Source organism: Cephus cinctus, unplaced genomic scaffold (genome assembly GCF_000341935.2).
Source record: "Cephus cinctus unplaced genomic scaffold, Ccin1 Ccin1_scaffold0935, whole genome shotgun sequence".
NCBI classification, from domain to species: Eukaryota; Metazoa; Arthropoda; class Insecta; order Hymenoptera; family Cephidae; genus Cephus; species Cephus cinctus.
In genome coordinates this window covers 171,209-196,099 of record NW_014333502.1, presented here as the reverse complement: position 1 = coordinate 196,099, position 24,891 = coordinate 171,209, and the positions used below count along the sequence as shown (strand labels likewise).

Here is a 24,891-nt window from a genome sequence, read left to right as displayed (position 1 = left end):
CCCCCCCCCATGTATCTAGAAATTCTAGATGACCTTTTCATCATTCGAGAAATGGACATTGCCAGTAATCGTTAGGAAAGGAAAGAAGCATATCAGGACCCATCGATGACTCTCCAGTGCGAATCGTGTAAGGATTGTGTCTCAGTGTCATTTGCAAGAAAAAGACGAGTACACTTGGCACCAAGAGGAAGTCGTCAACAAGCGTCGGTAGTACTACTCCTCCATAGAACACTGGTCATTTATAATATAATATTATTAGCGCTTTTTTTTTCTTAAACTCAGTAGCCGGTGTAATCGTGCCAGGGTCCTCCCCTCTGTGTTCTGTACTGACTTCCGCTTATGTGGATAGTTTCCGGTGTTCTGAAGTATACGGTTCTAGGACGTTCGTTCATAGATGGAACATATTGGGTACTTGGTACAAATGGTTTTTGTTGTTGGTTGTGATGCTGCTGCTGTAGTTGCTGTTGTGAAGTAGTTGGCCTGGAGAACTGATAGTTGTTCTCAGAGGATTGGAGTACCGTGTCACGACCCAGTTGACGATGCAAGGGAAGTACAAAGCCTCCTGATAGGCTAGACTCCTGGTTGAGCGTCGGCGTCAAGGCGTCATTTAGGGTAATGTCATATTCGCTCTCAGGAATGTCCTGGAGAGGGTGAGTAACCTCATTTATTCTTTGTTTCACCCGAAAATTTCCATTGGTCGATGACTGATCTTGGGAATCATCAGTTTTGTACGTTGAACTGTAGAGATTAGTCTCCGTCGAGGGATGACGAATTTGGCCACGGTTGGCAGTGTATCCTGGATTTTCGTTTCCCTTGGGTCTATCCTGAGCCGATTGTTCTATACTGTCATTCCAGGATGGTGACTCTTCCTGTTCCTGGGGTCTTCGTTCCATTGGAGATCCTCTTCCTGATCCTGGTAGTTCTGCACTTGGTGCTTCCTCATCCTTGTTTAGGGGTTTTCTTGCGGATGGTCTAGTGACTATGTTGTCGGGTTCTTCGGGTCGCTGCTTCTGCTGAAGATCGCTCTGTATAGCCTTGTAAGCATCGTACGGCTGTTTGGACGATTGAGAATCATCCTCTGGAACTGCTCTTCGTACTTCATCATCCTCATCCTCGTCTTCCTCCTCCAGATAATCTACCTTCGGCTCCTCCGTAGTCGTTATCTTAGTCCGCGTTCTATCTTCCTCGCGCCTTGCAGATCCAGTTGATCTATTACCTACTGGTAATAATCCTCTGGGGTTCGGATTGCCTCCTCTAGATGGCAGGAATGGTCTCTTTACGATACGCACTGTTGTCCTAGGTGAAGGTGCTGGAGGATCCTCAGGCTCGTCATAGTATTCTGAGGAATACTGCTCGGCAGAGCTTTGCTCCTGTGTATGATCATCTTTATAATAAGTTTCCGGTTTTTCAGTACGCTCAGGTCGTTGAGGTTTCAAGGGTCGTTCTATATCCTTGTTTTGGTCTTGAACAATTTCTGTAGGAGTATTGTTATTTGACTTCACAGGACGTTCCTCGGGTTCTGAAGGTCTCCCAGGACGATCAATGGCATCAAGATGGTCCTCATGTATCACTGGATCTTCTACTGGAGCAACAGTCGTCGTGGTAACTGCAGGCTTTTCCGTAGATCTATCATAAATATTCGACCTTCTAGGCACTTCGCTCGAAGAGGACGGAGATGCGGATAATCTAGGACGATCTTCTCTATCTCGTTCAGCAGTTCTTCCCGTGTACGGTCTCTCTGATCGTTCGCTGTCCTGAGATGGTCTGACACGTTCCTTTCCTCGATCCAAGGATCTATCCCTGCTCCTGTCACGATCGTAATACCTGTCCCTAGATCGTTCAGGATACTTCCTAAGTCGTAAGTCGTCTTCCTCGTCCCTGTATCGCGATCTGCAAAAGGTACCAGGAAGATAACAGTGAAAAATCAATCAGAATGTTAAAAGTCGCCAACGACACGTGAGCTTGTTATCGTGATTGTTACTTTATGTATTGTTACTTATAGTACTGTCTGTTTGTTCTGAATGATAATGAACAGAATGACTGTGACGTATGTAATGTATGATATGAATGAGTAATGTTAAATTGTATCTGGTGTCGTGTACGTTACCTTACCTCAAGGGCCGGTCTCGATCCCTCACATCGTAGAAATCACGATCCCTATCCCGGTATGCAGGTCGTCTTCTCATAGGACGACGTGGTCTCACCTCCTCGAGGTCCTCCTCGTAGTAATCATCCTCAGGAATGTCAGCCGGTCTTCTCCGAATCTCGTCTGCAAAGTCCAATCTCTTTAAACTAGTATTTTATCAAATTAAACAGGTTATTCAGTACAAACGTACTAACGGAAGTTAATTCTACTATAGAAATAAAAGGCGGAAGGTTAACTTCCGGTGGTACGTTTGTTGTGAATAACCCTGTACATTAAGATAGTCTGTATTTTACCAGTGGGCTGTACAGCAGTGACTTTATAAGCGTATTTTTCCTGTTCAGATAACGGTACCGGTCTACGAATCTTCGGCGGCACCCTGGGTCTGGCGTAAACTGACGAACTAGGTGCGTTAGGCTTCACTAGACCTTCAGTGGTACCGGGTGTGACTGCAGAAGGTACCCCACCATCCTTGTCGTCATACTCTTCTCTATGTCTAGGACGTGAGTATAAAAAATAATTTAATAACTCAGTCCTGATTCATCTTATCAGCATCCTGGTACAAACCTCTTGTCCGGGTATCTTCTGTCATCCGTATCTCTAGACCTGGAGTCAATAGTTCTGCGGTCATCAACCTCAGGATCATCCAATACTTCCTTGGACCTAGTTCCAGGTTCCGGATCACGAGTCCTACTTCTAGGTTCTTCCTCGACGGGATCTCTAGTACCTCGTACAGGGTCTCGTCGGTTGGATCTTGGAGGATAACGTTCTCTAGGTGACATCTCGCGATCTCTATCATCCCTTAAGGGTCTATCAGGTTCCCTAGTCCTGGGTGGATCTCTATCATCCCTCAAGGGTCTATCAGGTTCCCTAGTCCTAGGTGCATCCCTATCCCTTACATCGCGATCTCTGACGTCTCTGTCCCTAAAGCGTCTATCCCTGTCACGATCTCTTCTGAATTTCCTATCCTCATAGTCATATTCCTCCCGTCTGTCGTATCCTCCTCTACCCTTGGGTCTGTCAAAGTCATCATCATAGTAATAGTCATCGTAGTAATCATAAGCTGGCCTCCTTCTGAACGGCGGCCTTCTTCTGCCAGGTAGATCCCGGTCGCGTGGTGCCCCTCTGGCTGGCGGGGCCGTAGCTGGTGCCTGCGTCGTGGTAGTCGTCGTAGACGTTGTCGTCGTTGTGGCAGCCTGGTATAGAGCATCATTTCTGTGCCAGTACTTCTTCGAATTGGCACAGTCGACCTCGGACGCGAAGTGGCAGATGAAGGTCTTCTGATCAAAGGCTGTGAAGTTGGCACAGAGGAAATCGTATCGCGTTCCAAACAGACAGTGATGATAGACCTTTATTAGAGAGTACAGAGAAAGAAAAAAAAAATATTACAAAAATTATTAACCAAAGCACACTAGAAGTAACACCCCCGTCATTCATGGAACTTGTTATTAGTGATTTTTTTTTTAAAGGCAACGCAATAATTCACTGCCTGCTTTTCACTTTAAACTTTCTCGATCGTACCTTCATAATTGTCCTGGCCCATATGCACTTCTTTGAGAGTGCATACCAGTTGCATATACATATACGTGGACGGAGCGTAAAAGTCGCAGCAGCTGTGTGGCATAGAATAGACTCGAGTCGAGTCATTCAGTGGAAATCGAGACACGTATTTGCGCAATAAAAATTACAAAAGAAAAATTGATCAACTGGAGTTCAACATTCGTATTAGCTATATGTACTATAACTGTGCTCCTGTAATCCGTGTACTCATAGAGAAAAGTCTGTGGTTCTTATATCGCCAGTTCTCTTTTGCCTACTGTCTCTCTGTCTCTCTCTCTCTCTCTCTCTTATTTTCTGACGCTCTCGTGCATTTCTAACAGTTTCCGCTTTCGGAATCGAGTAAGGATCAGAGATCCTCATTGGTACAGTAGTAAAGCGAAGTAAGACTCTCTCATTGAAATTTGCATGACAATGGCTGATTTGATTTTTCGATAGCACCGGATATCCTCGATTACCTATTTCTCAATTAGAAACCCTCCCTAATGATGGATTCATTATATTCACTCGCGAACTAATTCTAAGTGCTGAAACGATAAATACCAAGACTGTACCCGTGACCGCATCGTCTCGCGCCAATGGCGTCTCCGCTTTCGATCAGGAGCAGTAAAAGTGCAATAAATTGTTTAATTCCTCTATCACTTCCGCTTCTTTTTTTACATTCGTCTCAATCTTTCCGAATGATCAACGTGGATTCCCTCGTTACGCATCGTCGACCGATACATTACCAAATACGTGGTGAGCAATTAAATTGCGATTAGGATTATTGTAGCGCGTCGATTTCAGTATAGACTATAGTCTAATAATCTTGGACTATGAATAAAACTAGTTCTAAACGTGTTTCTTACGTGCTCTCATAATTACATGGATCCTTATCAACGTGTCTCCCTGTATATTCTTTTTTCGTTCCTATTACGCACGCGCCTGCTTGTATGTCGCTACGTGTAAACGTTGCCTAACCTAAGTGTGATCTGTCGCGTGAATGTTAAATGCCAGTGAAATTGATAGTCGACGAAAGTAAAGAAAGTTTTGGGCGTTGCGATATCTCGCGATTTTGTAAACGTATCAGACAGAAAGTATTAACGGTTTGAAATATTATGTTGCGGTGCTAGAAATAAAAGGATTTTGGTACCTGACACTTGTGCGGTACGCTGGCGTAAAATCCATCATGGAGACCGTCGCATTTGAAGTCAATCTCTTCAGGTATGCTATTGTAAAATGGATATTCACTCAGATTGTAACCATTTAATTCACGTGGTAAATTAGGATCCCATATGTAGTCGATTTGTGGAATTCCCGTCAACGTGTGGCCAGTAGTTGCGTTCACTTCTGTAGAGACTGTCGTTACCTGAAAGGAATATCAAATGGCGGGATTTAAAGAATTTTTTAAAAATCATCGTCTTTCAAATGTAATTTCTGTTTTTCTGTATAAATGACATATTTATTTGCTGTTGTAAAGATTCAAGGTTTTCTGATGGAATGTGTTTCGTTGATGGATGCTTTATATCTGTGTTGTCTTAGCTTCGGGCTATATAAAATATTCTTGAAAAGATCTTGAGAAGTTATATCTACATAAATGCAAATGGCGACACTGTAATTCCGCAATGATAACAAGCGACCGAGGAGCATATGTTTTCTTTTTATGCAATTTCTAATGCCTTGCGTCTGTTGTAAATTATCCGATGCATATAATTCGATTGTGCTCTCACACTAGACCTATACCTGGTATGTCCCACATTTTCAGTTTCCCACGTATGTAATGTGTCAAGGATCTTGTGGTATGGTTAAAGAAGTAAATCGGAAAGTTTTTTTATTTATTTGTTTTTCTCGAATTAATTATTAGCACTGTTATTTGTCAAATAGAATCATTTTTCACGTACCTCGGTATCCTCCGTTTCCGGTTCTTCCGTAGTGGTTGTACTGGTTGTAGCAATTTTAAATTTCGGTCTGGTAGCCTTCAGTGCACCGGAAACAGCCGATGCCAGTAGCAACCCTGTAAGTATAATTCATTCTTTCCTCTCAATGATACTTTCAATTTTATTCCAGGCGTAGCAGCGAATTTCAAAATCGACTTCAGACGGATTTAACTAACAAGAAGATGCGACTGGATTACAAAATCGATCTGACGCAATTATCCAGATACGGCACGGATACCTGGTAATTGTTATAAAAGAGGATCAAGGCTGTTCATGATACATCCATAGATTCATCTACTGGATCCTCTATTCGATCAATCTTATAAAGACAGTGTGGAGACACCTTTAGGAGGTTAGCAAGTGAATGCACGACCTCGTCGATGAAAACTCGCCTCCTACTCTTGTAACGGGATTTACTTTTCCATGGTGTATATATACGGCCGTAGCCATAGGAGCTATGTGAGTATTACTGTACCAAGTCGATATTGCATACACAGGTGAAAAAAAATCTGTAACGAGGGAGTCTGGGCTAATGGTGTATAAAAGTGAATTATGAGAATGCCCCATGAGGGGGGACCTCACATTCCTATCATGGGAAGTAATACCAGAGTAGGCGTGTATGTTGCTCCAGTAGTTGTATTGCCACAGGACTGTATAATTTCTATGAGGAAATGTTTGTTTGATTACTGTTTCATCACACTCCTTTATAATTTATTAATTAGAATAAGTAGCAAACACATCCTTAAGATCCATCTTAGCCATTGAAATCTATCGTAGGAGTTTGCTGTAGGGCTTTTGAATAATTATAATATGTGCTTCAGAGAGACAGGTTACTAAGTATCTTGGTCACACAGACATTTTATTAATGAAATAATTTATTGAAATTTTTTGCAGACGGTTGCACAGTAGTTTTCACTTTTAAACAAAAATCATAATGAAATATTCCTTGAGGCGAATGGATGCAAATGGTATGAAGCAAGTATTGGTATTTAGTATCTCTTTCTCTTTTAAATTCTCTGCTAGTGTGAAATGTCAGAAAGCACTTGAATGTTAAGTCAAATCACGTCATCGAGTTTACGTTAAATATCATGCATGGCTATTTTAGCCTATGTACATTTGTTTGATGGGTGATCATCTTCGCTCTTGCAAATTCTCCCTGGATTTACTGTACAGCTTCAAGATAAATATTCACTGTACCAAGCCTGTTCGATGCAGAACAAAGGATTGTCTTTTATATTCTTCTCATACCTGATGAGTCAGAGAGTCAAGTTGCAGGTGGAATAAGCCATGGGTTAGAATGATTTTTTATTTTTCATAAAGCTGTCAAAAATGTATACAAGTGACCCGTACTGTTTCATTTATGTGACAGTGCAGTATATAAATATTGTATGTACTCACCGTATAGCATAAGCAGAAGCCATACTCTCTCCCGCATATTGTCTCGTCTGAAAAATAAATCATAATAGTGATTTGGAATGAACAATATTAATATTTATATCTAAAATATTCATATTCCAGAAACATGGCGGTTACTGCAGGTGCATGGTACATGTAACGGAGCCATACAAGAACACAAGAGATCCTGTTTACAATCGATTCGACGCGAATGACTCTCTTGCTGATTTGCGCAACGAGACCTGAGGTTGTTATTAAGTAGAACTATGGCGACACAATAGCAGGCGAGAAAATCGTTGATTCGAAACGGGGCGAAAGTAATAGCAGCATTCGTGTCGCTGTCAGTCGTCGAGATAACTAATGCAAATTATTATCTAACAATTAGGTCCAATTCATACGAGAGACAGCGCTATAGAGAAGTGGATAAAAAAGTAATGGATGGAAGCTTTAAAGTATATCGAAAATATTTAACGTGGATCCAGAGGCAAGTCAAGAAGAAAGTTTTTGTATTGACGTTGGCGTCTGAGAATTTCGAATCTTGATTATCAGATCTATCGTCTCCGTTAAAAACGATTAACCGACCATAACACGTCTGAGCGCAACAAAATTCTCAACGTTCCTCTACAGCATATGGGAACGGATAGAGGGACTTTCTCTGTGCTGTCACCACTGCTAACCATAATATAAGGATAATGGGTGTTATATAAATGCAGGATCACGTAATACCGGGTGATACCGATTGTCCCAATGTTTTTGTTAATAACCAATCAATACTTTTAGATAGTTGTATGGATTTTTTCAACTGCTAGCTGTAGGAGTTCCTCATCAGAATAATCATCTATCTTATGAAGTACATAGTAGCTGATAAGTATGTTGGCCACGCTGGTGAAAGTATAACCTTGTAGCACGGATCTGTTTTTTTGGATTTGGAATTTCAGTGTCCATCTTCATCAACTTCGTCCGATCCAGTCTTTGTCCAATCACTTGGCCGAAAGCTTACATGGTTATGATGATGGTGTATGGTATAATATCAGGAATCGGAACGATAGGTAGAGTGTATAATGGCGGGTGAGGCGAGAGGAGAAGAAAAGTGAAATGACGAACTGCAGTCGAAGATGTAGGACACAAGCGGTTAATCAGCCACCGTGGCGAATTCTCGCATTAATTAGGAAGTAAGCACCGCGCTCCAGTTCGCAGACAATTATTAAACGACGTAAAAGCTATAGAGAAGGAGAAGCAGCCTCGTTGCAGACGCTTGGAAAGATGTGAAGGCTATTGCACAAGATGTATCTCTAAGTTATTCATTTCAGTTGCCACTTCTTTGTAGAGCAAGTGAATGACACATTCTTAAATTGGATTAGAGGGAAGTGAAGGATGATAAGCATTAGAAAGCGACAAAGACTTTAGAACGCGTGGTGATAACATCCGGCGTACGGCGAGAATCGTCCAAATCTAAGATGTCGCTTGAGAATTTTTAGGGTCTTTCAGTATATTCGTTGAAAATGATAGAAAAAAATATGCATGCGACCGAAGATTCTTGCGTCATTCTATGCTCGATGGTATGAGCGACGTTGTGTTGAAGTTACGCCATACTACATAACGGTTAATACGAAGGAGTCGCAAAGGTTACCGGAAGTCACGTGTGTCAGCGTGATCAAAAGATTGACAAATTTTTTAACGAATCTCAACAGCTGCTTACCTCTTTTTTAGACGGATTAAGTAATTACCGATGTCTAGAAAACCGTAGGATATTGTTTAGCTCGTACAATTTCTTCGCAAATGTTTGAATTGTTTAAAAATTTTTTTTTTTAACTAAGTCAAGAATTCGGGGTTTGTCTCTATCTTTTTTTTGTCTGCTGTTATTTCGAGAATATATATTGAAATACTGGAATCACAATGCTTGGCAAAAGGCGTGGTTAAAATACTTGATAGCCTTCAAAAGCATTGCGGGGCTGGCAGTCCCGCCGTAGGCTGCCTTACAGCCAGTAGCTTTCATTTCCTTGTATACTGTAGAAACAGCACCCAGTTTGTATAAGACTTTGCTTGTTCTTGTATATCTTGTTAATAAACTTACTAGCGTAAGTGCGATAATATAGCAATGACGTTGACTAGGTATGAGGATGAACCCTGTTATGTAAAAATGATAGATATTTTTCTCTGGTACAAAATCCATTGGTTTCCTACATGGAAACTTTTCCCTGTTACATACCAATGTATTCTTGCATAACGTAAACAAAAAAAGGAACAATGAAGATACTTGGCCTAAAATACAATAAGTATAACGTGCACATATTTTGAGTATACTGTACCTAGTACGTAGGGAGAATGTATATTGAAATTGATAACTGATTTTTTTTTATTTACGTTACCAGTTTATCGATTGTCTCGTGAAGGCCAGATCGACTTTGGCCGAAAGAAAAATAGAGCAAGTATGTATCTTAATGTCTCTTTTTTTTAGTCCGCTTCATTCTCACCCGCCAATCGCTGCATAGAGAGTAACCGTCCTGTATGCGTGCGGCCTTGTGCGAGAATACTCGAAAGCGTTGCTCGTAATCCATTTCTACGCTTTTCATTAGCAAACATAGTTCTCGTAATTAACCACTAGAAAGAGCGTTACATTTTTCCCTCATATTTTTGCATTTATATTCAAATAAGACGCGCGCGCACGCAAATGCACAAGTTACGAAAAAACAGGGGGTTTCCCGGATTCTCATGTGCGCGCATCCACTGCAGCCGTGCGCGCGCAAGCGATCATCACCTCGCTGATTTATCATGTCAAGGCGGCGGGATGGGCGTATTAAAATTTTAGTGAAAGAAAAAAAGTTGAAGGAAGAGGTGTAAACAATGGGCAAACGTGTACGGGATATTTGGTAATTTCGAAAAAAACGAAGGACCACCCACTCTGCCATCTAGAATTTGATTAGTCATGGCTGAACGGAATTCCAACGGCATTGTCGTGGAATGGATTTCAATTAAGTTAACGAATATGATACCGTTCATCCAATGGACAAAGATTATAACGCACAATGAAAATGCTTGGGATTCGCTTAACTCGTACCGTTATACCATTCTTACTGTAGTCGTAATACAGGCAGGATGATCAGGCGTTCCTCGATTCTCGGACATTGACCACTAGCAGTGCTTATTTCTCGTTTCAAAAAGTCCCACGCAAAATGGTCACGTCTACTTCTATGTTTAACCGAGCGTAAACATTTTTTTCAACAATCCAGTCTCTGTTGTATAATACCACAAGGCTGTACAGTAAATTACACTCAAGCTAACAGACGGAGATTTGAAATTCAGCGCTTTTCCCATAGATGTCGCTGCGAGCGCTGCCAGCGCTGACGTCAAAGTTACCTGTCTGTCTATTGCCAAATTTCCAGTACACTTTACTTGGAAGTGAAATTTCTTTGAAATCACGTAGAATTGCATTGACACACATACATTTTTTAAAAAATAAATTCTTCACAAGTGCGACTCGATACAGGAATACAGGATACATTCTAGGAAGTATACATCCCGTGGAAAAATGGTAACAAAATAAGGAAGCCCGGCTTCCTGGCGGTGTTAATTCACTTTCGAACGGTCGAAAGTGAATGCGAGCATTAGAATACATTAGCATCTACTCGGAAGCAAGAAGGTTATGAAGGAATAATACGATGGATACTCCTACACGTTAAATGGATTCTGTAACGTTGATACTTGCATTCTAAAATCTTCGAGTTTTATTACGTTCATTCAAAACTCTACAAATGGATCCTGCCTATTGGCGATCGAAAGTCTGTCTGGAAAGTTTTGGACTCGTTAATTAAAAGCAAAGAAGGCGGTCTTCTGGTGCTCGCCTGTGTTAAGGTATCTCATTGGCTATTACTACTATGAGTTTTGGTATTTCACAATTGGAGCCATCCTCTTCGTCCTCGGACCGGTAGAAATTTGTTGACGTCATTTCATGTCCTGTCACGTTATATGCATATACTGTGTATATACCTAGTACGCTTATATACATCTTTTTATTATCCATTGCAAGACAGTTTCTCAACACTGAAAATGAGATGCTTCCTCTAGTCTTCAGAATGAAAGTAAACTTCAAGGCGAATGTGGTAAAGAAACAACTACTTAAAAATTATCAGCGATACTGGACAAGCGAAAGTTTCTTCTTCTTGTGTCGATTTCTTAAAAAAAGTCTCTGTCGCCCACGTTGAAATACCTACCATCCTCACCAATAGACCTAGTGCAACAGCGGCAAAAGGACTTGACCGAATACAGTGAGTGAAACACGTATAAATTATAATACCGTACGTTCTAGTGAAACTGTAGATACGTTTACAGTGTAACAATGGCTAAAGGAAATAGAAAAGGAAGAGGAAGAAGGTAAGAGAGAAAAAAATAAAACACAAACCTTTCTCTCAGCCGTGGCCGTCCTCTCTCAATCCCTCATGAGACTTATTTTCTAAGTCTCGCACGAAATCTCACTGGGTAAACCACTAACGTTGTTTTATAAAAAATAGAAAAATACAAAACTAATTACAATTCTCGTACTTTACACAGTTCGTGAGTTTCAAGTTTTCTTGAGCTCTTGCTGCCAAAGATGCCTATAGCAAAACAGTGTACAACAGAGAAAAAGAGAGCAGTGTACATACACATACACAATAACTATACGTGCGAGTGGATGAGAAAATTTCAAAAAAAAAAATGAAAGAACCAAAGGTATATACGTTAATAATTATTAGGACAAAAACAGGGCTAGTAAGGAGCCATAAAACCCACGATAGAATTGGTCGACTTCTCGCGTATGTCTCGCACGTACTAAAACTTCTCTTCCTCACGACGCCAACAGAACCGCACTGTCTGCAAGTGAGAAAACGTAAGAGGTACTCGCTGTGAGACTTCGATGCCGCCGCCGTCGTCGTCGTCGGGTGAGCTTTCTACGGAGGAGCCCAGAGACACAACCTGGTGGGGTTATACGAGAGCACTGGCGTAGACGCTGATGGTTCGTTTATTTGCACTCCATGATTTTCAACATTATTCTCTACGTGATACAGTGGTGTAGCATTCGTTCATTTGACGATTCAAACATTTATGCATGGTATAAACAATGGATTGAGGTTATGTGTTTAGATCGGTAATTTCTTTAGATGATACAGAGGGATTTGACAATATATCATTTTGCGTAGAGGATTCGGGATAAATTAATTAAAATGAAGATTAGTTGATATTTTTTTTACGTCACTTTAATAATTAAGTTTTCTGTTGTCGCCCTCTGGGGAAAGTCCTGTGTGGTACCTCTTTTTTACCCTTTTTATTTTTTTCGGAGGGATGCACGCTTTAAGGTCTGGAGGATTCTTTGATGCATTCTCTACGGTCGTTCGCGTCAACAGGACCGCTTTATGCATATATTCATCGGTGCACGAATGCATGTATCGCATTCCCGGATTCCATTCTTTGTTCAAGTTCAATAGCTTCTTCTTTGAGGACGACGTGATTCAAGGCTTTTGTCGTCCTTTGTCCTTTCGTCCTTTGTTGACTGATATTGAATATTTCGGTACGGAGCCGCTCAGTTACGAGGCATCGAGTGTTTGTTGGTTGGTGCTTATTTGCAGTTGGTTTAATTTGACTATCGTACAGGTTAATTTTTTTATTAATAAATTTAGAAAGGTAGTATACTTCAGTATACAAACTTCAGAAAGACCGAATCCATCTATGCAAGGAGGTGATTTAAAAATTTTATTAAGTTAAGGCAGGTAGACCAGCTTCTTTTTTTGGTTTTCCTATACCTGCTGCGAGTGCGAGAGAGACGGTCTTATGGGCATTTACGTGTGTTAAAAAAGAGCAGACACATCGATTGGCCGAATCGTGGGTTAATATCCTCTTTCTCCAATCGGCTGAACTGAGTAGAGTCTAATGATATTTGAGTTGGATATCCCTGTACATTTATGCTTCAGAGAATTCCAGGACGAGGACGGACTATCCAAATGATACTTGGTAATGTCAAAATGACACAATCTTCCAAGATTTTTAGAGTTTCTATGAATCGTAAAATTTCGGTCAATCCATCTCGGACGTTCTGATGTTATTTTTTGTTGGCTAATAACATTAGTGGTGTTTTCCCGATGCTCGCGTTAATTCTACAGTTACTTGGATATCCTTAAGGCACGTTCCCATTCCAGGAAAACGAGAGTAATGTCTGGCGCATTTTAAATATTTACGGAAAAGCGTGTAGCCGAACGTTAAACTAGCGAGACCGTGCAGCGTTGGCCAGCCAATCGTCAAGCTGGTCACTCACTTTCTATTGCCCAATCGTGCCAAGAAATTGCCAATGTTTAATTCTATCCTATCGACTGTGTAATTCTACAGCGCCTTTCAAAACGGATCGATCGGTCGCGTTAATAAACGATCTTCATAATCGATATGAGATAAGAAATATAATTGATTCGAAAATCCCATGTGAGATTCTCTTTCATATTTATGGTATATGTATGTACATCGGAATGTGTTCACAGGCAAGGAAGAATCGTCGATATGAATATTTGTTCAGTTCTCTAATTGATACTTTATAGAGTATTTTTATTGACGTGTACTGTACATTTTCATATTTTGTTTCCATTGGCATCCCTGTAGAGATCGTCGTTGATACCGTAGAGCCTTGGAGAGTCGTTGCAGTCAACCTACAAGAATGAAAAATAATTGACAGTCTGTTTTACCGACAGTGAACGGCACTAATCATGTAATTATGTATCATATCGTGTAGATGGCAGATAAAGCGCTTGCTCGCATGGTAACTAATTATTTATAAAAATTTACCTTAAACCACCAGTCGCAAACGCGTGTAGTTTGACTAAAGACAGTTCCGTTCGGGCACAAGAAGCTGTACTGTCTACCGTTCGGTAGACACCAGTGCCAGACCTAAATAAAATATTAATTCATTTAATGCAATCATTAATTAACGTTTTTATACGAGAACACACCTGACATCTGGCCTCAGGATCGGCATAGTATCCAGGGAGTTTACCACCGCAGGAAAATGTCAAGCCAAATGGTACGGAATTGTATATCGGGTAGTCTACGCCAGGGGTATAACCGTCGACTTGCTAGATGAACAAAATAAAATTTGAAAAATAAATTTCGTAAAATCATTTTAATCGTAATGCATGCATACTCTTTATAAGTTGCTATGGTATTTCAAAACTGGTCTTCACGGTTTCTCAATTATTTCTATCTCGACTCGGATACTCATCCGTTTCGCATGAAAAATTAATTGCGAATTTCACAATCGACCATTAGTCAAAAGTAACAAGGGGGTCGTGAATTGCGACATGAGATGCTTCTATATACACACGTTTACCCGGTTTTATGGCGCGCTAACTGACCGGATATTCAGGCACATTGTTCCATCCATGACCGGATACGCATCTCCAAGCCTTTCTATTCAATTCCCTCTCAGTGTATACAAGAGTGCAGTGTTACCGCCAAAACTAATCTGTGACCGTCTTATCGGGTAATTTATAATTGACATTTTTCCCGTATACCAAAATTACCAAGTAAACAAAAGAATCGCTGATTCGTTGAAATTAAATTAATGTAATATTTCATTCAATCATAAATTTAATTACAATTTTTCACATTGCTTTATATAGTCTGTGTCAACGGGCCAATGGATGTCGTGTTATTGTTTCATACGGATATGGAACTTCACAGTCTACAGATTTCATTGTTCTTGCAAAAGCAACAACAATGAACAAAAGTTCACGAAGTGCGAGTCTTGTCGCGCTTGTGCGAGCAATGCTCTAGTATGTTATGTATTTTATGGTTATGTTTGCTTACGTTCCTCTCGATTTGTTTTTATAATAACCAGGGAAAGCTTGGGACTTTAAAGGGTGCAAGTGAGTAAGGATCGTAACGGTTATGCAAGTAGTCTTTGAATTCATTGGTTAGTGTCGTGAGGAAGATTCCGTATTCGCGAGAAAGACTGTTGTCATTGTTACGCGATAATGTCGGCGCGTTACGTCTGGGAACCACGTGAAGTCCGGGATAATCTCGTGAAAAAATATTTTTCCCTGTGTATTACGGTGTAAAGATATTTTTTTCCTGCTCTTCCTTTTCCCTTTCCGCAACGGTTACCTAAGCCAGGCGAGGATTCACTCGTATACAATTGACAACGTATGCTGGATTCGAATTCGATATATCCACAATTCCTGTTTATTATCACTCACCGCCATTGTTGCGTGATATGCTAGAAGGGCGGCAGATACAAACAGGGCGGCTAATACTTGCCACTTGAAAATCATCTGAAAAATTATTGGTAAAATTAATTTTGAAATAAACAAAAAAAATTATTTAAATCAGATTCATAGTCAATATAAAAGTGGTGGTTAGTATTTGCTGTATACAATTTTATAAATATTTTGACTAAAAATGTATCGTTACTAACCTTCAATTTTTTATGTTATTCCACGATTGCAATTTCACTTCATTTATCCAGAAATTTTTTTAAAGTTTTTTTACACTTTTTTCTTTTAGAAAAACACGGATCTGGACGATACGTACCACCCTCGTCCCACCTCCTGTCAACCTATGAAATTTTTACCAAAATGTCACCCTCTTGCAAACCGCAAAGACGTCCGTCACAAAGTGGTTGGAGGATGTTGCCGAGGAGGTGGCTTATATATGGCGTTTGTGATATCCTCACCAGCGGGGAGTAGCAACATCGGACCAAGGTAGGGGATTCTGAGAGGTCCTCAATGCAAGGTATCCCACAACCCTGGCAGACCCCACCTTTTGCACGGTAACACTACGAAATCTTCATAATCCTCCTCCATCTCATTATATCTTTATCTCCGTAGTTCGTAGTGCATCTTCATCTCTCTCTCCCTCTCTCCCTCTCTCTCTCTCTCTCTATCTTCTTCCTGCTACCTTTTTCTAACCCTCTCCTTCAATCCTTAACTCAGTATATGCACATTCACAGCCACCTCCACGATACCCTTCCTTACCTACATACTCATTTTCCCACTAGTCAGACATCTGACTTGTTCCCATTCGACTTGAAATTCCTAAAGGAAGAGGATCCGTGGATTACGCAATGGATCTTCGCCAGCCGTGAAAACATTCGTAATACATCAGGCTGATCAACGAAGGGTGAACAAAAATTCTGCATGCTAATTGGAACTGACCTAATATTCGGGCTTAATGAAACCTTCGCTCTCGTCCCAATTGCATATATGAACTGGTTGTATGTATTAATTTTTTTTATTAATTTTTTGTTATTTGAGAGATGGGCTACGAAAATGTTGAGGTTATCCAACAGGTAGATGTGAAGTTTTCAAAAATTTTTTATTTTCATGCTTCTATTCTTAAACGTTTATCAGTATCTCTTGGCAATGGCGTCCATCCGGTACAGGGAAGCCGATAGGATCCAAGGTTGCACATGGAATTAGCATACGTAGCCGCCAATCAAAAAACTAGCCAAGTGAAGCCTCTCGTCCGTTCGGCCAAGTAGTGTTACGATACTACACCATTTTCTTTTTTTTTTGCACGTGGTGCGATTCCGAAGGTATTAATCCTTTTTAATTGTTAATTGCCAATGGGCGAGGATCCACGGTCTTTTGACGGTACCACCCTACCTGGAGGACGTGTGAAATTCCATGGATTCAGCCGACCTCGAAATTGCAACCATAGACTATGGAACACCTGTATAGATAAGTAGTGATTCATTTTTCCGGCTAGGAACACGAGGATGAGGATTCGTTATGAATTTCGTAAGAACTTCTTTTCGTTACCCTTGATTCGATTTTTTTGTTTACAAAGAAAAATCCAAGACACCACAAGGAAATATCCCACGTGGACAGGATATTTACTTCGGCGATCTTCGATGATTATAAAAACGTTATTGTGTATTTTTCACGCTAATTTATTGCTGATTCTTCACACAAGCTTTTTCTTTAAATTGTCAGGAATCAGCGAAACGGTATTAATTTGCACGAAAGAAAAAAAAAGGAATTAAGACAGATATACTATATTCGTGATGCTTGGATTGTGGTAAGACAGATGTAAGGATATTCTTGTAATTAATTAACTAATTATAATTAAGAATTTTTGTAATGACAAGCGCTCGACTGTCTTCTTGACTCCGCAGTGCAATATATGTCGTAACGATAATGATAATGAATGATTACTTGTGCAATTGCGTGAGAATCACTGTGAAATCCTGAAGAACGAAATGTTAATCGTCATATATAAATTATCATGCGAGAACAATAATGACGAAGTCACAGATGTATTTTGGAGTTCTCACTTTTTCCTTTAATTACATCTACTTAAACAATTCCCAAGCACAATTCACATTTATATTCTTCATCGCAACGTCAACACTTACATATATAGTTTAACAATTGTCAGGACAGTATGTAGTAATAACTATAAATATTATAAAAAATTAATATTCACGTAGTTTAAGGGACGCTCGTAAGAATCTGTCATGGCCGCTACGCGTCACTGCGCATGCGCGACGGAATGCTCTGACAATTATCTAACCTTCTCCCATTACTCTCGTCGCTCTCGAAGGGACTAGATCGTCGCGAAATTTTCATGCAAGTACGAATTAACGTGCAAGCCTTAACGTATTTATAATGACGTTTCTTTGACGCTCCTTGAATTACCTAATACGAAATCCCACACGCAGTTAATTCCACGAGTCAATTGTTACAGCTAAAAGTGTAGAGAACAGCTTAGCAAGCAGAGCAACGTGACTCTCATAATTTTGTCGTTCGAAAAAGTGAAAGATAAGGAATAACACGGACAGCGTAACGAAGGATTAAATACAAAGAAGGATATATGAAACAACTGAAATTCATTTATTACAAAATAATCAACTGTATACAACGTTAACACAGTCTATAAGTATGTCCATCAATATATCGTCTTGTCCATACGTTCCCTTAGTCACTACTAGTCTATATTCTTCGCGTCATTGGAACAAACGTAATATTACTGTCGCCAACGTCTCGTACGTTTCCATGAGTCGTTGTCGCGGTTCTCGTGAGAAACCAAAAATTCGAGAGGCGCACGGAATCCAGCCAAGTAGTCTCTACTAGTGTCTACACCCGTTACTTAAAGTCTTTCGTAATTCTATCTTGATTTCCGTGCGTCTTACCTTCTTTTTTTTCCTTACTCCCATATGACGTGTACAACAAGACAAGAAAGTTTTCTCACGTTCTACCACCCCATAGTCTGGTCAGCACAGAAGAAGCATCGATGAACATTAAGGTGTATACGAGTGGCAAAAAATGTAAAAACACTCGTCGACAAAATTATCGGTACAATAATCGTGATATGTATAAGATAATATTATATTTCCCAGACAAGAATAGCCAATGGCGTAGAATCATTGGAGTGCGTTGATGTAGATTGCAGTGTTAAAATCTGTAGGTGGAGTATATATATATATATATATATATATATATATATATATATATATATTCCACTCATGTGAATCCGTTATTATGAATTGCGTACGTGTACGCATACGTGGTATTTCTCTCTCTCTTTCTCCTCGAATCACACATGTAGCAAAAGGCGGCACCGGTCTTTCTACTAGTTGAGTTTATCAGTGACACGCACTCCACACGGATAGACTCCTTGTGTGTCCCATATTTTCGAGTGACTGTCGCTACGACGAACGACGACGACGACGACACTGAAGCCGCGTTTCCAAGTGCAGATACGCGTAATTATTACAATATTATTCGTTCAGTGTATCAAGTGTACCAAGTGCGTCTCGAACTGCCATCCCCTTTCGTACGTGGATACTCGTCTTCGTCCTTATCGTTTCCATTGGGAAATCTCTTTCTCTCTCGTTCTCGCCTGCAGGTACAGTTTTCTTATTTTGGTTTTACCGCTTACCGTAACCGCGAGTGTCGCTACTTTCTCTTTGATGTATTTTTTAATTTTTTTTTTCACTCTCTCGACTCTTCGCTCCCCCTTCGCGACGTCGTTCGAGCGTTTAAACGGACCGTCATTAATTTTAGTGAGAGTTTGAAATTTTGGGATTCTTAATTCAACGTTTACCTTTGTCCTGCACCCATTGACTCGTTGTCACTTTAATGATAATGTATTTCACTTTTTTTTTTAATTAATTTTTACTGATAACAATCAGTGATACGCTTTCGGCATTGGGTAAAAGATCGGATAACTCTTACTGATTCGTGTGTATTCGTAGTGGGTACCTTTATTTACTGTCAACCCATTCAGATTCTCTTTGTTTAACACAGTTGATTGGTACTTTTATAATTTTTAATTGTTATTAATTTTATTAATATTGACACTGCTACTGCATTTCGTACGTCAGATAACTCTTGCGGATTCACATAACTTAATAAATTTATAGATTTACAGAGTTTTCTATTATTCGTATCTTATAACGATCTTTCCGAACACTCGTATTTGACTCTGTTTAATTTCTAACCGCTCGGTAATCCTGACCGGTGGACTATGGCCACGGTTGAGCGCGCCGATCTCTGCGCACCAGGAATCCAAGAAACGTGAACGGATCACGGACCATCAGTCGATCGATCGGGATGATCGGGATCGGTTCGATTACCGAAGAGTGGTGTCGTGTTACGGTAGTAGAAAAAAATATTCTGTACTGTGATGAAGACAGGAAGAAAAGAAAAGAGGGAGAGAGAGAGAGAGAGAGAGAGAGAGAATTATAGGAGACTAAAAAAAATTAAAATATAGACTGGCTACCAGGTGATTCGAAGTCTCTTCGAAACGGTCTGCGCACTCGTTTCCGTTTGCCTCCCCTCTTTCTCCCCGCCCCCGCTCTTCCGGTCACCGTCGCTGTTAAAGAGGCGGGGGAACACTTCCGGCGTCCGGTCATTTTAATAAACGAAACGGAATTGCGTGTTTGGCGCGAAGTCGAAGATAAACAGTGGCAACGACGTAAAAGTCGATGAATCAGATTAGAATTCGATTCGACAAGTCCATTTGACTGGTTGCTCTTTTTTTTTTTATTATTATACGTATCAATAAATAGAGAAATTTTCTGTACCATTTCCAAGCTGTGCTACGTATTTTTTTTTTTTTTTTACGTGGTCTTCTCGACTAGAATTTTCTTACTGGCCAAGAAGCCAGTCTTAGACCTAGCAAGAGGTAACGGAGATACCGCGAAGACCGTAATAACGAGCAGTGACTATCATCTGTGACATATTTTACTTTGTTTAAAGGAATTTTGTCCATTGGTATTATTTTGTGTGTACTGTTTGTTATCTACACCCGTTATATTGAGAACGAGGATTCGGTAATTGTTGAGAGTGGTGGGATGTGATGTACATGTATATACCGTAGGACTCTTATACAGGAAGACGACAGGTGTATGGAGACAGGTGCTACAGGCTATTCAAAAAGTACCTGTGGCGTTCGTATGGTTTTAAAGTCGGAGAGAGGGAGGGGGGATTTACCAAAAGATTATTTTCTAAATTGGACATTTTCTCAGGGGTAACAGTGCGATAGCACGTGCCTCGCTCTACAGCTGTTATTTAACTGCCGAAAGAGAGTTTGTTTAGTGTAGCTAAAAATTTTTTGTTTTATTTCTACGTTATACAAATTTTTCTTTTTTTCTTATTTTCTCTCTCTCTCTCTCTCTCTCTCTCTCTCTCTCTCTCTCTCCTGCCACTTCCTTTTAATTTCGTGCATCGATGAACACCAGGTAACGTATTTTATTACTGATGAAATTGAGAGCAGCTTCGCTCGTGATAATATTTTGTTATATTATTTGTATCCCCTCTGTCACTTTGTTTTCTGTCAAAGTTGATTTTGCAAAAATTAATATGTTTTTTATGTAACTCAAAGTGCGTGTAATGCGATCGGTACGAAGCGAGAAATGACAAAGTTACTGTGCGATAGTGTATGCCTTATCAGTGGCAGCCCACCTGACTGCCGATAAGGCTGCTCCTAATCACTTTGACGATATTACGTTCTGCGATTCGTGACTGGCTCGTAGGTACAGAAATAAGTTGTGAGAGGAAAAGCAAGGGAGTCATTGACTCATTAAGAAGATTAAGAACAATAAACTGGACGATAAATTGGGAAAGAAAAGATTTTATATAACATTTATATGCGATAAGATATATTTGATTAATGAAGTTTATCATAATTTTGTATTTATTAGAATCGTTAACGTGATAGTAATCAATTTTGTTTTGTTTCAGATTACTTTTTTCAGTGGTTTCAGCAAAGTTTTATCGTTGAGCCATGGAGGAGGAGGATTTTGGATTTACCCGCAGGGCTGATAAGGTTCTCCAAAAGGTCATGAGTCCAGAATCACCGGCAGGAGGAAGTTTGGCTGAGAATCGTGCCCAGGGGGATGTACCTGACAGACTGAATACCAATGGTGGCTTCCTAAACAGCCAGAGCGAAGGCGTGGCGAAGGGTCAGGACTTACCGGAAACCGGAAGTCAACGAGCCGACAACAATAAAGAGCTACGCTCCAAGGCGCCAGTCTCTGTCGACACTCCGAACATACCGAATGTCGTCGAGTATCACTTAAAAGTGAAGCCGGGAAAGGATAAGAGTCCAGCTTCCAATAACGTGAGTGTAACAGTCAAAATAGATTCGTTGATAGGGTAAAAGTGCGAAAGATAGTAGGGCTTATTTTGAGAAGAGCCAGATAGGATATCCACGAGGAGTGAATTGTTGGAAGAAAATAAATATATCAGACTGTGAAGTGAGTTTACGTATAAATTCATTAAAATGGTTTTGGGAGATGTGAGTAAGAGATTTTTGGCTCTGGGATTGAAGTCAAGGGTTACCGTATACCAGGAAGAAGATATCAAGGTATCTTAACTCTTGTTTACGTAATACAGAATTATTATTGTTTTCGTTTAATGTAAAAATATACACTGCAGATTTTTCCCTAATTATTATTAATCACTGTGCTTCTGTGTTCAATAGACGGAAGGCAAGGACGAATTGAGGAAGGATAAAACGTCGGATCAAGATGGAAAGAGTCTGCCAACAAAAATGTCAAAGCTGTCAATGGATGTTTTCGAGGGCTCCAGCGAGCTGCCACAGACCTTCCAGGTGAAGTACCTTGGTTCACACGACGCCCGAGGTCTCTGGGGTATAAAGCACACACGTCGCCCGGTCGATAATATGGTGGCCTCTGCAAGATCTTTACCGACAGGGATGATCCTACCGTTGATAAAATTAATTGTGTCCGAGGACGGTGTCTCCCTTCTTCCGTTGGTAAAGAAGAAACTCGACGGGGGAATGTCCAGGACATATCCAATAGAGACAATCTCGTACGGTGTACAGGATCTTGTCTACACTAGAGTCTTCTCGATGATCGTCGTCAGGGAAACTGGTAATATACGTGGTATTTCACCGTTTGAATGTCATGCATTCGTATGTGAATCTAAGCACCATGCAAGACAGTTGACGTACGCATTGGCCAGTGCTTTTCAAGTATATTCGCAAAGCGTCAGAGCTCAGGGAAAATCTGAAGAGAGTATGAATAACGTTAAAAAAAGATTCGCCATTGATCTACGTAGTCCGGACGAGATTGAGGCGGATTTGAACCTCGATTCCGAAGCGTGAATAATTTTATCTTTATTAATTAATTATTAGTCCGAGAGAACACTCGGAAAAGTGCGCACTTGGGGATTAGTACTTAAGGAGCGTTCACGGGTTCGATGGTCGCGCGAATTATAGCAGGCAATAGCAGTTGACGTAATTTTAATTGTGAATTTGATCCTGAAACTTGTATTAATGTTTCCTTTTTTTTCTTTCAATTGAAATACTCGAAGTTTTCAAGGACATATGTAATTGCGACCCATTTTGTATCTAGAGGATTGCGGTGGTGCCGAGTAACAATGGTGGGAAGAGTTACTGTCTTTATGAGAGTTCTTCTCTCATTTTCCATTTTATATCCTTGTAGTATCCAGACGATATGTATAGAGTCGGCACAAATAGTGTGTTTTAGCGATAAGTAATTAGACGGGTGATCTTTAAAATTTCTTTCTTAATGCGACGCATTTGAAGCATACCTATGAATTGTCGTTGGATTAATTATGTTTTTCTTTCTTTCTGTCTTTTTTTCGGTTTTCTCTTGTTAGTTTGTTTTTTTTTGTCAGCAAAAGTTCGACGACTGTGCTAGCCTGTACGGGGCTACATACACGATGGCTAGCTATCCAAAGATATGAAATAAAAGGGATGAAACGTGCGCAAGTGAGAATTTTCCCTCTTGTGTTGTAAAATGCGTTGTGCGCATTGTGGTCAAGTACGACTGGGTGTTTATTACTAAAAGTATATAATGTAAGTTAATAAGGGCTGCTATTACTTTTTCCCCCCTTTGTCTCTCCCTCGCTCGCAGAGCTTTCATGATTAGAGCTACAATATTATTTCTTTAATGACTTCCAGGAAAGTACTGCGAGTGAGCGCTCCTCGTACGCGCCTTAGATTTACATTTCGTGCGAGCCTGTTAAACCACGATTAATTATTTATTGAATTATGATTTACGTAACGGTATAGGGGATTCCCTTTACTCTTAGTAGCTGTTTAAGTTCGCAACCAATATCGACACATATCAGTGGCTGTAAATATTATGCGTTTATGAGGATTTAATTGTTTTTACTTTTATCCAGGTACCGTATTTGTGTAATTCACGGTAACTCACGAAAATTTTATTATAAGTTATTACATAATTACGTAATTTTAATTGCTTGTGTAGGCAGTTAAGTATATTATTTGTTTCTTAGAACCAAATAAATGAATGTATTATATCAGTTATTCGTGACACTTTTTATTTCAAAAGACTGTAGCTCCTTCATTCTTTATTTAAAATTGATATTGGTCATAGGGTGATATGTTTTGTCGAGCATATTCATTCGAGTAGTCATATAAGGGTAGTCACCCTGTTAGAGTAGTTACATGTATAATAGACCATGGTGTCGGGGGTCCTATTCCAATTTCAGCTTGATCCACGTGACTTAAAGACAAATTTTTCCACCTGTCGTGTCGCAATGACAACAAAACTAATAGCAATGTTACTGCTAATAAAAGAATATTTTCCTTACAAGTTTGGATTTCTGCTTTTTTCGCTTGCTGATACTTGTGATGCTGTCATATAACTCCAATCAGATTAACCTCCAGTACCATGTAGGGTAACGGTTTTCGGGTCATGTTTTGAATGACAGATTTTTCTGCACAGCTCATTTCCTCCTTCTGTCTAGGTTTCTCCAGCCAATCATCAATCATCCAGTCCTGGAGTTCTTGGGCTACAAGTGGCGGCCACTACCACTATTAATTATGAAAGAGCAAATTTTTATTTACTTCTTGATTCAAGTTTTATTCGCAGTTCAGTAGAAACAATTACAATGTGTACTTATCCAAAAAATTGTTATCCTACTGAGGACTGAGAAGGCTATGTATCTACCAGTAATAAGACAAGGAGTTTCACGAGTATTCTCAGAGATGGCGCAGTGATTATTCTTCAGGAGATGCTGCCCCCTTAAGCGGCGAATCTCGAAACTATAACTGTCGTAGATTGACGGGAAGTATCGATGGTGCAATGACGTAAAAAAGCATCAACAGCTTTAGAGTGCTGTAATGACGCGATACGGTGTTTAACCATTTCCAACCATAAAAGAAAAATGCTTTATAAAAAAGTTTTGATTTTTTCTAACATATCTCCATAATGCTACTGATACTTACCACTCATTTAATAAACGATAAATTCTATAGCTCTCATAATTTATACAGTAAGTGTGAACTAATTCAAGTGGACGCTTTCCCCGAACGAAAGTAAATTTTCCTTAAAACACCCAAAAGCAAATACAAAAGTAATAAGTAATTTAAAAAAATATATAATCTCCAATAGATATTTTGAAA

General features: G+C 39.9%; 3 protein-coding genes and 1 long non-coding RNA gene across 11 annotated transcripts; 2 read left to right on the top strand and 2 right to left on the bottom strand.

Annotated features, from left to right (window-relative positions):
- Positions 1-52: 52 nt before the first annotated feature.
- Positions 53-11,947, bottom strand: LOC107271312 (RNA-binding protein 25). Of its 2 annotated transcripts, XM_015747160.2 has the most exons (9): positions 11,779-11,947; positions 11,411-11,495; positions 7,015-7,061; positions 5,581-5,693; positions 4,833-5,048; positions 2,711-3,492; positions 2,440-2,639; positions 2,113-2,269; positions 53-1,890 (listed from the first exon to the last, which is right to left on the bottom strand). In XM_015747160.2, the coding sequence occupies exons 3-9, from the start codon at positions 7,049-7,051 to the stop codon at positions 279-281; spliced, it is 3,117 nt and encodes a 1,038-aa protein (XP_015602646.1). In that variant the 5' UTR covers positions 7,052-7,061; positions 11,411-11,495; positions 11,779-11,947; the 3' UTR covers positions 53-278. The 2 variants fall into 2 exon arrangements, with proteins under 2 accessions (XP_015602646.1, XP_015602643.1); XM_015747157.2 differs by lacking the exon at positions 11,779-11,947 and having other exon boundaries at positions 11,411-11,548.
- On the top strand, positions 3,508-11,471 carry LOC107271319. The gene is made up of 5 exons (XR_001538583.2): positions 3,508-4,903; positions 5,747-6,907; positions 7,135-10,863; positions 11,039-11,276; positions 11,341-11,471. It is a non-coding gene; the product is annotated as an uncharacterized LOC107271319 (long non-coding RNA).
- A 1,607-nt stretch (positions 11,948-13,554) lies between the features above and the next one.
- LOC107271318 lies at positions 13,555-15,724 on the bottom strand. The gene is made up of 5 exons (XM_015747180.2): positions 15,440-15,724; positions 15,222-15,296; positions 13,977-14,099; positions 13,813-13,914; positions 13,555-13,676 (listed from the first exon to the last, which is right to left on the bottom strand). Exons 2-5 carry the CDS (start codon positions 15,294-15,296, stop codon positions 13,599-13,601), a joined length of 378 nt encoding a protein of 125 aa, XP_015602666.1. The 5' UTR covers positions 15,440-15,724; the 3' UTR covers positions 13,555-13,598.
- A 1,898-nt stretch (positions 15,725-17,622) lies between these two features.
- Positions 17,623-23,790, top strand: LOC107271315. Of its 7 annotated transcripts, none has more exons than XM_015747173.2 (3): positions 17,623-17,904; positions 21,213-21,591; positions 21,955-23,790. In XM_015747173.2, exons 2-3 carry the CDS (start codon positions 21,256-21,258, stop codon positions 22,597-22,599), a joined length of 981 nt encoding a protein of 326 aa, XP_015602659.1. In that variant the 5' UTR covers positions 17,623-17,904; positions 21,213-21,255; the 3' UTR covers positions 22,600-23,790. The 7 variants fall into 7 exon arrangements, with proteins under 7 accessions (XP_015602659.1, XP_015602660.1, XP_015602657.1 ...); XM_015747174.2 differs by lacking the exon at positions 17,623-17,904 and adding an exon at positions 18,498-18,730; XM_015747171.2 differs by lacking the exon at positions 17,623-17,904 and adding an exon at positions 18,498-18,873.
- Positions 23,791-24,891: the final 1,101 nt, after the last annotated feature.